A 14,229-nucleotide genomic window follows, 5' to 3' on the forward strand; every position below is an offset into this window, starting at 1 on the left:
TCATCACGAGGGGTCCTGGAAGCTTGGGTGTCACCAGCTGCCAGTGTCCCCTGTTGTGCGGTGGGGGCAGTAGGTTCTGGCTCACTTATTCACCAGTTCTGGCTCGTTTAACCACTTTTATTTTGTCATCTCAGGAGTATGATGCTAAAAATGTCACTGCAGTAAAAGATAGTACTGCTAAAGCTACCAGGCTGTCTTTGATTCCCTCTTTCTCAATGCCACTGTCTGATACAGGTCAAACTTGCTGACTTCTGGGCGTGGTGTGGAGAAACTGGTAGCAGATATCATTCTATTCATTATTTTATTTTTCTTTTTTAGATATTCAGGCCAGAAAGTTACACGAGCTTACTGTGTGCGTATAGGGATAATAGTTAACAAAATGAGCTGTAACTTGACCAATATGCCAAATGTCTTACGGGGTTGACCTGAAGCTGAAGCTCCTCAAGGAGCAGCTGACAGATTTTATAGAAATGCAACTGTAGTGACTTTTTAGCTGCTTTAAATAGGATTGTGATTAATAACCAATATAACAGACACCTGGTGCAGTTTTTGTAGGTTATAAATTAGCTTATGCGCCCCACTACATTTAGTAATGTCACAAACCACTTTAACAAATCTTACGTATTAAAAAGTATTCCTTTAATAAGGTAATGGCTGTCTAGGGGAATTGGTAACGGAATAGAAAACCCTTTCCATTTTAACATTTGAAATCTTGCCAGATAATTAGATCCCTTGCCTGTTTGATGGCAGATATGGAATGAGTTTGGTCTCGGTCCAAGTTCTAGCAGATGTATTGCTAAAATCAGAGTTGATAGACGCCACTGTTGGCAAACTCGGGTGAGATGGTTGATATTGAATTGATTCAAGACTGAACTCCTGTGCAGTCCGCTGCAGATTATCTAGGTGAGGGCTGAGTCATTTTGCATGAATTCTGTGAACAAATGGTCATATTTGATTTTCTGGGCTGTTGGTATGTGATATGACATGTTTCACAGCTGCTAACTGTATCAGTTTATCTTTAGAGAAATAAAGGTTAGGTGTGTGCATTGTTTTATAATTATGATGTTTGATATATTGTAAAACTTCCAGAAAAAGCATGAGGTGCATGTGTCAGAACAACTCTGGATGCAGATACTCAGATGCTCTGCAATGTGGGATACTTCCATATATTATCACCTATCTTTCCTCACCCTCAAAAAAAGAAAAAAATCAGAAAATCCCAGAATCACAGAAATAATCAGCAACATTAAACACTTTGTGGGAAAAGCTGAGAAAATTGAGAAGAGCATCACTGCAAAGTCTGTTTGATTCATTTGATTTTATTGATGTTCTGAAAAGCATGTTCGATTTGTTTTTTTTAATACCAAAATTTGAAATGGTCTGCTCTCATTTTACTCTTCGTGCATGCTGTTGCTTTTTGTGATCACTACTGACACATTACTGACATCTTTGTCCAATCCTCTTGTTTTTTAGCAGGCTGGCAGGTAAGGATGAGCAGCAGCCAACTGAGAGGAGCAATTTTAATTGCTTAGTAATGCAGGCTGAGCCAGACACAGAAAGGATTGGGGGTGGGAGGGTTACTGGACAAAGAAATCACGATCTCCTAATTACAACCCTGTGGTGAAAAAGGCTAATTCAGTCTTGGGCTTGTAAATGAGACGAAGGGGCAGGAGTAACAGAGCTGGTTATTTCCTTCCCTATATGGCAACTGCAAGAGTGGTGCTAACATGCTGCATACTATTCTGGTCGTGTACTACCATACTTCATAAAATATTTACAGGCTATTGAAAAATGGAGAGAGTGTAGAGAAACATTTTTTTTTTTTGCTTTAAAATTAACAACAAAACTGTGAGAAGCTTAGAAAGCTAACTACTCAGTTGGTCAGAAAAGAGCTTGAGAAGCATCAGGATGTGTACATGCCTTCACAAGGGGAAAGCCTTGAACAGAAAGGACTCTTCGCTTGCAGAGAGGTGTAATAAGAACTAAAGCCTGGAGAACTAAATCCCACAACTTAGAGATATGGGAGCAAAACACTTAAGGTAATTAATTCAGAGACAAAACAGTGGATATCTATGGATATCTTTGAATAAGGGTGGATGACTTTTTGGAGGAACATGGCATAAGTTAGTGGCCTCTTCATACAGAGGCAGTTGGGTGAAGTGTAAGAGTCTGTGCTATATGAGGGATCAGGTCAGCAGTCAGCTGAGTGCTCATCTTAAAAGTTTTAGGGGTTTTGCAGGTTGTTCCTGTTTCACTGCATTCAGTGCATCACATTTGCTGTGTTTTCCCCTATTTTAATATTTCCCGGTTTTAGTGCCCAGGGAGCATCACTAGCAGATGTTCTGTGACATTTCCTAGGGGTTTTTGAAATGTCTTTGCTCTTTTGTAACTTCAGTTTAATTTGTAAATAGATTCAGTGTGTTTTTGGTAACTGTTGTAATAGATAATGTCTCAGCTTGCTTCCTCATTTGTGTATGAATCTACCTCTGTCAGTTATCTATAAATATCTTCATTTTCTGTTGTGCTTTATAATGCTTTATCATTAGTAAGGCAATGCATCTTTTTTGCTCTTACAATAACATTCTGCTTGGTGGAATGAATAGGATGTTTGTGTGTCTTCCATATCTTACAGCATGTCACTTTGTATAATTTTATAAAATAATTGGGTTAAATATCTGATGCTGTTAGGGATGTTCACATCTGGAATTTGGCTATTTTATTGAAAGTACTTGCAAGGAATCTCCAGAAAGTGGTGAGACTGGTGAAATAGGGGTCAATTAGCAAATTTTTTCATCAGCGTAGTGTTGTGGTCTGTGGATGGGAGAATGTTGAGCCACCTTCTGTTTGTAAGAGCAGTTAACATCCATATTGCAGGTAAAACTGCCAGTGAGATATCTGTTTGTAAGAAATAAGCTATTTCTGTTGAATGTGTTTGCTTTGGCTGCTGAGCTGCGCAGCACTGCTGTACGCTGTACATTTTGTTGTTCTCAACATGTCTGGACTGAAATAATGTATGTGATGATGTATTTATTTTAACTGATGGTACAGCAATATTTTTTCCTGTGGTATAAATTTGGCTTAAGCAGGTTACTCGTGTGGCTATGCGGTCTTGTATTTTGTGGTATACTAAAGACAAGCTATTTTAAAACTCTGCTGGGGAAACTGTTCCTGACCTTGGACCGAATATAGCACCTGCACTTTTCAGTGTCTATCTTTACCTGCCCCTTGTTTTGGGGATTAAAAGTAACTTTTTAATGGTGGCCGTGTCTTGCCAGTTAAAAGCTGCTCCTGATGGAGGAGTGTTAGTAGTCCAGTAATGATAGTTTAATGACTGTGAATAAAAGGGCCAGCAATACAAAAAGAAGCAATTATTGTCCTCTCAGTATGTGGCTGGGCAATGCCAGTGCATAAGAAGATAGATATAAAAGTTTTAATGTATGTGCGTAACATAAAAGTGTAGAAGTGCATTTTGGTTACAATTCTAGATAAATTTTAACATAATTAAAATTTTAATTTAGTCTTATATCTTAACTCTTTTTTATTTAAGTGGTGGCTAGTCAAATAGTTTTTGTTCTGAGGACAGTAATACTTGTCCTAAAGGTGTGTGAACCTCAGCAATCAGTGTACAAAGGAAAAAGTGTTCAGAGGAGGAAGGGTGATAGAAACTGTATGAATTGAATCAGATTTCATCTGATTCATTAAAACCAATGATTGATTGCTACAGGCCACAAAACCTTTTGAAGATGCAGGGAAGTGGCAGGTAGAGAGAGTTAAGTTGCCATTCACCTCCTCCTTGAGTTTGGTCCGGTACGTAGATGGAGAGAAGTCTGAAAGAGGAGTGGAAAGGAAAATGTGGCCAGAGGAGCGGAGATGGGAGGGGGTTTCGAAAGTTTTCGAGGTGTGTTTGGGGCAGGAGGACTGACTGCAGTGATCTGGAGAGCCAGATCATTCTTCAGAGTGAGAGGGATTTCAGTAGCTAGTATGAAATTTTAGTAAGAGAACTTTCACGTATCGGCTCATATGGAAATGTCTATAATGTCTCAATGTCAGAATCAAGGTATGCTTTTTTAATGTTGTTTGTAGCAACACACTTTTAGGACTTGGAGCACTTAAGGAATACAAATGCACTTTTTCAGCTACAGTTTGACCTAATATTAATGTGCATAGGCAGAGGAGATACGTTGGGCTGTTCTGAAGGAATACGTTTCGCCAGGGTACTTTGTATGGTATTATTTAGCACTAACCAGACGGGATCACAGTTACGTTGAAGGAGTGCAAGGCATGTACTTTATAAGGCAGTATATTCAATTTTGAGTAGCTGTAAAAATTAACAGACACAGCTATTTGGGAGCTGTCTTAAAAACTAAGAAGTTGTTCCACTGGTTAACTTCAGAAAGGCTTTTGTTGTTGTCCCTGCAAAGTCAAGCTGTAAATGCAATTCTTCGGTAGCTTTATATTGCTTCCTGCTATATGCAGCTTATCACAGTACTTGGACTTGGAAATCCCTTTGAGCTTATGCAATGCAAAGCTACGTGCAGTATAAATATTGGAGATGGAAATAATTTGAACAGTGGACTAATGCAGTGATGTTTGTCTCCCTTTTCCCCCATCCAAGGAAAAGGACTAATGTTTTTTTGCTATATGCTAAGTAGATATTCCAGGGAAAACCTGGTCCTTACTCTCAAGACTTATATTCACAAAACACAAAGAAATCGACTCCAGTTTCAGCTGGGGAGAGAGGTTTGTGAGGGATCCTTTGAAATGGTAAAGGAAGGATGTTTGCAATGAGTAAATATTTTTTCCCTCTGCTTTTGTTGTGGTATTGTCTTGACCCCGGCCAAAGCATCTTCAAAAGGTTTTGTGGCCTGTAGCAATCAATCATTGGTTTTAATGAATCAATCTCATTGGTTTTAATAGAAACTGTTGTGTGGTTTAATATGTTCCAACTGTTTTGGGACTGGTTGATTGTGAGAGAACATTCTGGTAACTTCAGAGGCTTGTGAAGCACTCGGTGTCCTGGCCGCTCACCAGAATAGGTTTCACATGATTCATCCTGCTGCACTCGGCCTGTTTTGAAAAACAGCAAGTCTTTAGGTGTCTAGAAGCTTCTTGGAATGAATTCTGCATCTCATCCGCTATCTTGGAATTGAGAGTTTTCTCCAGTTCCTTTTTCCAGGGTATTTTGCGATTTAGGCCTATTTCTGCAGCCCGGGGAAGCCACGTTGTACTGAGCCAGTGGAAAGCTAATTTTCAGTTGGTAGAGAGACAACGTTTGCATCTGGATTAACTTTAGACTAGCATTCAGGTATGCTTGCTGTTGCAATGAAATCTCATTTTCGTTATTATTGCAAGACTTTGGCTTAAGCTGTTCATCCTGGTGGAAATGTTGCAAGACCTTGGGCTGAACTCTCATCATAATGTCAGTTCTCTTTGGCTGCATATTATCTAGAATTGGAAAAACAGGCCTTTTCTAGTCTTAACTCAACCCAAACTGGTTCTTTTCTGGGATTACCTCCACACACCAAAATGGGGTTTGAGTTTCAGGTCTCAAAATGCCTCTGTGCACCTCAGCTCCGATATGCTTGGCTGTATTTGATGAGGAAAGCCCTTTCAGACCAGGCTTGTGGTAGCACAAATGGTTAGAAACAATTGTTTTCCTGCTTGAACTGGTGAAAATCTTGTTTAACAATTTATTTTCCCGTAGTCTAGAGGGCAACTAAAGCTTTCAGAGCCTATGGTAACTGGTATGGCTGGAAATCTCATTTATTAGAAATTGAAATTCCATGTCTGACCACAAGAAAGAATTTATTTAGACTCCCTTGTGGAGACAGAATGAAACAGATGGAAGGTGTTTGAACACTGTACGTCACTATTTAGGGGTGGTTATTTCAAGAGGGAGGAATTGCTATGATATTGTTAAGGGGCAGGGTGATGCACGGGAGCTTTAGAGCCTCCTCTGTTTATTGTCTGAGGTATTTGAAGACTAAACTAATGCACACGTTTTTTCCTTCCCTAAAGGTTCTGCCAATTCTTGAAATTCTGTACCACGTTGAGGAAAGGAATTCACACCATGTTTACATGGCTCTTATCATTTTGCTGATCCTTACAGAGGATGATGGCTTCAACCGATCCATTCATGAAGTGGTGAGTTGTTGTTTTGGTAAATAATTCTTCAGCTCTAAACATCGTTTAAATATTTATTTTTATAAAGATACATCTGTATATCTGTTTCCTCAGCAGAGGCTGTATGTGTTCATCCAAATTTGATGGCATATGTGTATTTCTTCTGTAAGGACTAGTAACCTGAAGTTAGAAGAGCCATTTCAAAACCTGCCCGAGTGAAGTGAACAAACGGGCTCCCTCTTGTAGAGGAGATGCTGCATATACCTCTTTTTCTGTCTTTTTTTGGTGTTTCCTGTTACAGATTAATGTAGTAATAGCCAGGCAGGCTGCCTCAAAGATGCTGAGTGTTTGTCATGGAAGTGGAGAGGCTGGAAGAGAGAGAAAAACAGAAAACCTTTTTTATTTCTCTTGAAAAACTTTGCTTAACCAGTTTGATGCAGCTGAGAGGAGCTTTTAGTTGGAGTTTTATTTTCCAGACTGAATGTTATTTCCTTACTTGGCATTTCTTTTTCTGTCTTTCTGCTAGATTAATATCTATTTTATGTTGTCTGTATAATATGATCCAAATTTTGACTAGCTTTGATGGGCCTTGACCATCTGTGCTGGAGAATCCCTTGGACAATTATGTTCTAGTTTCCTAGCTTCTAAAGCTACGATAATGCAGAAGTTGTCTGCACTGATTTTATTTAATTTTTTGACTGGGACATGGAAACTCTCTTTTGGGGTTGTGTGAATTTAATGAAATATGAAAGTCTGGAAGCAAGTGTCAAGGTATCTAAACAGAACTCTTCTCCCAGGGAAATTTCCAGCCTGTTTTGGAGGGAACTGGCATTTTTTTCTTGGTGCCAAGCGGTAGAGACTTACCATATTTACTCTTTGAAATTTCAGACTATTTCCTATAGCTCTGCATGTAGAAAGCAAGAAGAGATGATGTTTATATGCATTTTCCTGGGAGTACCTTTTAGGAAGCAGCTTTTAGGAGGAGCACCTATAGTAACCATGCAGATGACTGAAACAACATTTTCCTGAAGCTTTCTTCTGCTTCACCCTTGTGTGCCTTGAATCTATACGTACGCACCATACATGTACGTGTGTGATGTATATTTTTGGGTTCCATATCACAAAGTCATTTAACTTCTCCCTTAATTGAGCATGTTGAGGGTTAGAGTACAGCAGACAAGGTTTCACTCCTGCCTCAGTCTCTTCCCCCATCATTCTTCATTCATTTTTAAGGCTTTACACATGGTCTTTCAATAAATTCCTTACTGGATAAGTAAAAGTGGAAGACTTCCCTAAAATTGGTAATGAGGATCCAGCTGTGGAGTGAAAACATAAATCAAGTTTTCTTGTCCAGTTTATTCTTGTCTTTGCGGCTAACCCTGCCAATATAGTTGTAGCGTTTTCTGTGCAATGTGGACGTTAGTGTACTACTTCCATTTTAATAAAAACAAACCAAAACCAAACCCCACCTTGTTCCTTTTACCCTGCATTGATTTTCTCAGTCCTGCCTTTGCTTCTTCCGTCTTCTTCTCAATTTAATCTTTGATTTTAATTCAGATTTTCACTAACTGCTTCTCTCTTTTACTCTGTGGTTGTGTTTTCCTACTCCATAATGTCTGGTGAGAAGCATCCATTCATTAATAGCGTTATGTGGCCAGAGTTTTGCTAGTTTTGCTTCTTAGCTAAATAGTGAGAGGTGGCTGTGAGGTGCCTGAGCCTGCAGGCCTGTCTATGTGAACTTCTCCTGCCAGCCCTACTGCAGAAAAACCTGTGAAAATGGAAACTTTTACTGTCAAAAGCCAATGGAGTGCTAGGACACTGCAGAGGATAGATATGGAATAACCCTAATTCTTCCTCCTGTGCTCCTCTTTTCCTTACTATTCTTTCTCTTACCCTTTTTTCCATTCTTTGATGGACTGGGGGCTTGTTTTCATGCTGAAGGAGAGAGCGAACTTGGAGGCTAAGCAGAATGCTTTTCCACCCTCACAGCGCTTTTCTTATTGAATTTGAAGGCTTTTTCTTGCCCCTGCTCTTAATCTTGGTGTCACGTGGATGGATTGGATGCAGTGAAGGAGAAAGAGGAGGTCTTCCCTTGTTCAAAGCTTCAACTGTGCATTCCGAAAGTCACCTAAATAAACTGGTATAGACAAGAGAGTTGATGAATGTGATACCAACTCTTAAGTATTTCTTATAGAAAGGATTTCTTATCTATAGAGAAACCACTTTCTGTTATACTTCAAAAAATAAAGTTACCTTCTTATCTGTGGCATTCCTGAACTTTACAGAGGGATGTGGATATCAAAATACAAATGTGAGCATTGCATTGTGAAATGTTGGGGAATGGATATTTGGGTAGTGGGTTCCCACAGATCCCGTGATGGGGAATAAGTGTAGTTAGTGCCCCACTTTGTGGAAAAAGGATTCAAAATCATACTGATAAATCACTTCCCCTCACCCATCTTTTTGAATTACTTAAATGGATGTTTCCAGGTATGAATGACCAAGTTACTATTCAAAAACTACAGTATAAAGAAATAAATTAGTCTCATACTTTCTTAAATATTAATAACACATCCTCTAGAGGCTGAGAGGGTGTTATAGGGCAGCAAAATGAATGGAGGCAGGAAAGCTGTATAGGTATTTCTGTAAAATGTGAACATCTAGCGTCAGTTACACAACTGGAATGAAACTCTTATTCACTGCCAGTATTTATCAAATTTTAGCAATTACAGCAGGATTCTTTTTTTTCCCCATCACTTGGGTAAAGTATGAAGAAAAAAAGAATTTGATATATTTTAAGTCAGCCTGTTTTTCTCTCTGCTGCTGTGTAGCGTGTGTACTGTTCTTATAAGAAGCATGACTGTACAGTCCATTTATGGGCTATTTTCCTTTGTGGTATTTAACCCACATTTATTTATTGATTTTTGAGATTAATTTTAGTAAGCACAGTTTTATAAATCTTGTGATTATATCGACTGGTAAAGAGCTCAGGAAACCACAGAAACTCTTTTTGACTGCTGAAGCATTTTTTGTTTAAAATGAATGTGGTCTTAACTGCCTGGAAAATATGATCAAAACCATAGGTCCTGTTCCTGCAATTGGCTTAATGCAGTTAGGTCCCTGTAACCACGTAGAGCTCAATTTCTTTCACTAATAATAATAACAACAACAGAGTAAAGGAATAAATGCAAGAATTCCCTAAAGGGGACACGTATTGGTGATTTTTCTTCTCTGATTTATGAAACTGTAAATAAAATTACATCGGATGTCAAAATAACATCATATAATACTTTATGTAGCAGTAACCTATTGTACTACTATAGTACTTTATGCTGTAGTAAAGAGTGATAGACTGTCAATCACAATTTAACTCTGTTTATTTTTATTGCGTTAAGAAATATCCCACAAGCAATGTTAAAGGAAACTGAGAATCTCAGTGCTCGGTATATATAGAACTGAGTTCCTGTTCTTTGCATCTGCAGTTCTTGCACCCTGAGTTGTAGGTGTCCTGGTGTGAAAAAGAGCAATTAATCAAAACCTCTTAATTTTTTTTTTTTTTAATTATTCTTGCAAGACCACCCCAGGTCTGAGCTTTTTGGGTTTTTTTTTTCCCTTTTTATCTGCAAACCAATAAGATTGTTTGAATTGTGGCACTGATTTCAGGTAGATGATTCTGAAACTTAAGGTACTTTCATCTTTCATGCTTCTGAAACCCAAAACCAGGTGAGGGATGGTGGTGGTTGCTGTTGTTTTTTAAATAGGCATTTCATTGCTTCCCTGCTATGGTTGCTTTCTTCAGTATGGGGGAGAGGAGAGTAGAGGTGACAGGGCCTATTATGGAACTTTTTAACTTTGAATTTTGAGGTTTGTGTTTTTTTTTTTTTTAAGAGTAATGTACTATTCCAAGGCATAGTTGTCTCAGCGAATGTCATTTTCCAGGGTTGGTGTTTTTAAAGTTTCAGTGAGAACCATTGGCCGTTTCTGGGGTGAGACTAGGTCGTGAACATGTCTTGTCCGTGGTTACAACCATCAATGTGTTCTTTAACAAGCTCTGGTAACTCATGTTTTGCATTAGGAACTTGAAATTTGGAAAGTAGTCTTTGTGCTAGGGCTTTGCTGCCTATAATCTGACGAAATTTGACCAAACTATAAATCTCAGGGGGAAGCGGAGCAGTCAGTTTCCATCTGCACAGCAGATACGTAGCCGGAGGTGGCCTGATGTCCACGGTGATTGAATATTCTCATTTTGCTGCTGCCAGAGCCAGCCGGGCTGTTTGCATCCCCCCCTGCCCAGGGAGCACGTATCGGTTGAGATACGTAGGGACAAGCTGAAGCTTGTGTAAGTGCTGCTTCCAGCTCCTGTGGGATGGGACTGTGCACCCAGTGATCCTTCTGTTGCTGCCTGGCGATGGTTGAAGCCACATAGAATCATTTGGGTTGGAAAAGACCTTTAAGATCATCGAGTCCAACCCTAAACCTAACACTTCCAAGTCCATCACTAAACCATGTCCCTAAGCACCACGTCTACACGTCTGAAGAAAGCGTATAGGAACAGGAGCCTGACGTGACAACAATTAGGAGAAAGTGGAAGGAGGCTGTGGCTGGCTGCACAAGGAACATGGGATGGGTGCAGTGGGGCAGAGATAGGAATTAAAGAAGAAACAGGTAAGATTTGGGATTGCTAAACAAAGGAATAAGAAAAGAGGCAGGGTAGGGGCAGAGTGACAGAATGCTGGAGAAGGTGAAGTCAGTTGTTTGCAATGAGAGACTGGAATGGGCGAGGTGTGGGTGGGGGGAGTTGGAAGCTGGGAAGAGAAAGATCTGAGAAGGAATGGGGTCTGGGAGGACAAGGAGCTGGGTATGGGCTACAGGGAGGGAAAATGGGAAGGGTGAAGGCTAGTGCATAGCACAGGGAGCCACAGGTGGATGAGAAAGACGTGTTGAGGGCTCAAGGTGCTACTTGACATTATCTAACTTGTTCCAGTCCCATTCCTCTTGTCCCGTGGGGACACCCTTTGTGAGAGAGCACATGGTGGGACCTAAGGCTCCTGAGTTCCATCATAGTGTGAATCAAGGAACTTCCACTTTGGTTGGTAAAGTACAGGACAGGGATGTGCCCCACAAAATAACGCCAACGGGGGTGGGAAGAAACATGGGCCTCGTTTTATTTGTGGGAGGAGGTTGCTTTGCTATTTTGCTCATAAATGAGAGACTATAAGAAATAGCTTATTAGAGATTTAGTCAGTAAGTTGATCTTTTGTCGGGTTAAGTGTATTTTATCTCAGAGGGGAAAAAAAAAACGTTTGGGTATCACTTTAGAGCAAATTGAGTAAAATTCTTTCTTTTCAATAAGCATCTGGAAATATGTCCCTTTATGTACTATTGCTTTGGATTTCCGTTGTGTGTGATGTCAAAACAAATAGTATTTTATACTACCCATTTTCATAGATATATTTTGTTTTTAAAAGTATGTTAAATTTTCAGTACTCTAAGCATTCAGAAGTCAGGAAATGAAATGTGCAACCACAACGTATCCCTGTTATATTTATATATTACAGAATGTAACCATTACTTAATGATCGTATACGGTTCTTCAAATAACAGTATATTTTTCTTCTGTGAGGTTCAAGTGCTCAGCTTGAAATATTTTTTGTTGTAAAAGTGGTTCATTTATTTATTTATATAAAATCTTCTCTTGAAAACAGATACATTCACATGGTCATAAATAAGCTGGTTTTAAGAAATCACAAACAACTAATTGCAACCAAAGTGACTGTCTACACTTACTTTAGCATTTTGCAGTTGTGAAGGTAACCCACTAACTTGCTGTATCTGATCATAGGTTTATGCTTAGCAGCCTCGGGATGATCAAGTTGTCCTCTAGCAGGGTATCTTCTTGCAGTGAAGTTCATGTGTGTTATCTATTAATTACACAACTCACAGCTTTTTAACTTTTCAGTTGCCTGTTTTGTGAAAATACATGTGGATTTTTCTTTGTCTTCCAGGCTATTCCTGTTAATCATCTGTGTTGTCCGTCCTAACTAGTTGTCCTTGTTTACTGAAACTCCTTGGATGACTTGCTTTCATTTATACCATCATCACTTTGTCTTAAAATAGAATTAGTGACTTGTTATAACCAGAAATTATACCTGTTTCCACATCCATTCATAGCCTGCTATATGTGGAAACCTTGCTTGTAGTGATTTCATGTTTCCTATTTGTTCCTCAGCCTTGACCATTCTTCCCTTAAATACCTCGCAAGTCTTTCCCTCTTCCCCGTATTCTGATTTTTCTACCCTTTTAGCAAAAGGTGTTTACCAGAAATGTCACACTTGAGCCTGTTGCTGGGGATGTTTGTCACCTTAGCCAGCACTGCACTGCTATTAAACAGTGGTTTTCCCGTCTATAGGCTATAGCCATTGGCTTCACTTCAGCTCCCTTGTGGGAAATAGGAAGGTGCTGACAAAAAGTCAGGTACTAGGTAGTATATGATAACAGAGATACTTTTCTTTTTTTTTAATTTATTTCAGTGATCTGAACTTTTGTTTCTTCATATACTGTACAGATATTCTGTATCTCAAACTGCATCAGCTTACCTACTAGCATGAATTTCCTGAGCCTACCAAATGTCTTCAGTGGCTGTATCTTTTTTTCATTTTAGTGTATCTAGTCTGTAATGATATTTGGGATGTACCTCTTGTTGCATAGGCCTTTGTATGCATGATTTTCAAAACGTAAGAATCCTTTTAGGAGGTCCCTCCTTTTTAGGAGGTTGCTCAAAAAAACACCAAGATCTTTCAACATAGGCAAATGCAATCTTCTCTGAAATACTTCATGAAAGAGGGGCTTTCAGGTATGCTGGGAATAAAGTGAGGGAGGAGAGAGTTGAATCCTAATTAAGATGCCATTTCAAATGTCTCTTGTACTGTGAAAGAGCTTCAGGAGACACAGAGTTAGAGGGTGAGAATGAGGGTGGGAGGTAAATGAAAGAAATGTCAGTGCACGTGGAATTTGCAGAGCATGGAATGTTAAAAAATGTTTAAAAAAAAACAAACCAAAACAAAAAAAGGCATTTTAAAGATAGTACTTGTAAAGTATTACCTTAGTCTAGAAGAAGCTCCATAGGATTCTTTTTTTTCCACTTGGGTTTTTCTTTAGAATCTATTGACTAAGAGTTTTGATCAAATGTACGTGTAATTATGTCCTGACTATTAAGTATTACTTACGGTAGGATCCTACACAATACTAAGGGAAATATAATATCCCCCAGCGCCTTATGTTAAATAATACCCTGATTTTTGCCAGCAGTACTCCTATCACAAATGCTGGGAAAAGCCACAGTACCCGTTGCAGAGCTCGGCTTGGGGTGCTCTGCGGTGGAGTACTCAAAAAGCAAGTGCCTCTCGCTGGCTGTCGGGGTGGGTGGCCTGGGCAGCCGGGCACTTAGAGGGGGCATCAAGCTGGGGGTAGCCAAGAAAATCAGGTATGTGAAGGTGGTGGCTGCTTTTCTACCCCAAAGGAGGAGTCCTATGAGAATACTCCCTTTAAAAAGTTTTTTTTTTCCTTTTAATTCTGCTGCTTTGAATGTTTCTGATTAATCACATATAGGTCTGTCATGACTGCCTGAGAAACTGTTGGATGCCTTTCTCAAAGGTCTTCGTTGTCGTCGTGCTGTGTATTTGATAGGACAGGTCTTACTTTGCTTTGTGTTTGGAGCTGATAAAAATGCTTTTAAAGGCATAGGTGGGAGTATGGTGTGGAAGGGAAGGAGGACTGGATCCCAACTGATAAGAAACCCTTAAAGCAAAGAGAGCCTGTGACATACGTGTTTGGGATTTAAGGGCACAAGTTGATGGATAAAACGAAGCAGAATTATATGTAGGTTACAGGGCTTTTTGACTACATATTTCAGAGTAGGTGACAAACCAATTATAGTCTAACCTCTCCGTTTGCAACACTAATATAACTTGCATTACTGCGGTGTTTTGAGTGCCTGTTGGGTCCTCAAAACAGCGTCGTGCTTCAGATCTTTGACGCTTCACAGATTGTAGTATAACTCATTTGCTCAGTTTATGGGGCTTTGTGGGAGGCATGCGCTCTGTCTTA

At 39.5% G+C, this 14,229-nt stretch overlaps 1 protein-coding gene across 6 annotated transcripts in view; it reads left to right on the forward strand.

The window, feature by feature from the left end:
* Window positions 1–14,229, forward strand: part of LOC142075123 (dymeclin) — a 222,816-nt gene that overhangs the window by 91,844 nt on the left and 116,743 nt on the right. For all 6 annotated transcript variants that reach the window (XM_075136150.1, XM_075136151.1, XM_075136155.1 and 3 more), the window contains one exon: window positions 6,019–6,144. In XM_075136150.1, coding sequence (XP_074992251.1) covers window positions 6,019–6,144 — 126 coding nt within the window. The remainder of the gene's footprint in view (window positions 1–6,018; window positions 6,145–14,229) is intronic.

Source organism: Calonectris borealis, chromosome W, assembly GCF_964195595.1.
Source record: "Calonectris borealis chromosome W, bCalBor7.hap1.2, whole genome shotgun sequence".
NCBI classification, from domain to species: Eukaryota; Metazoa; Chordata; class Aves; order Procellariiformes; family Procellariidae; genus Calonectris; species Calonectris borealis.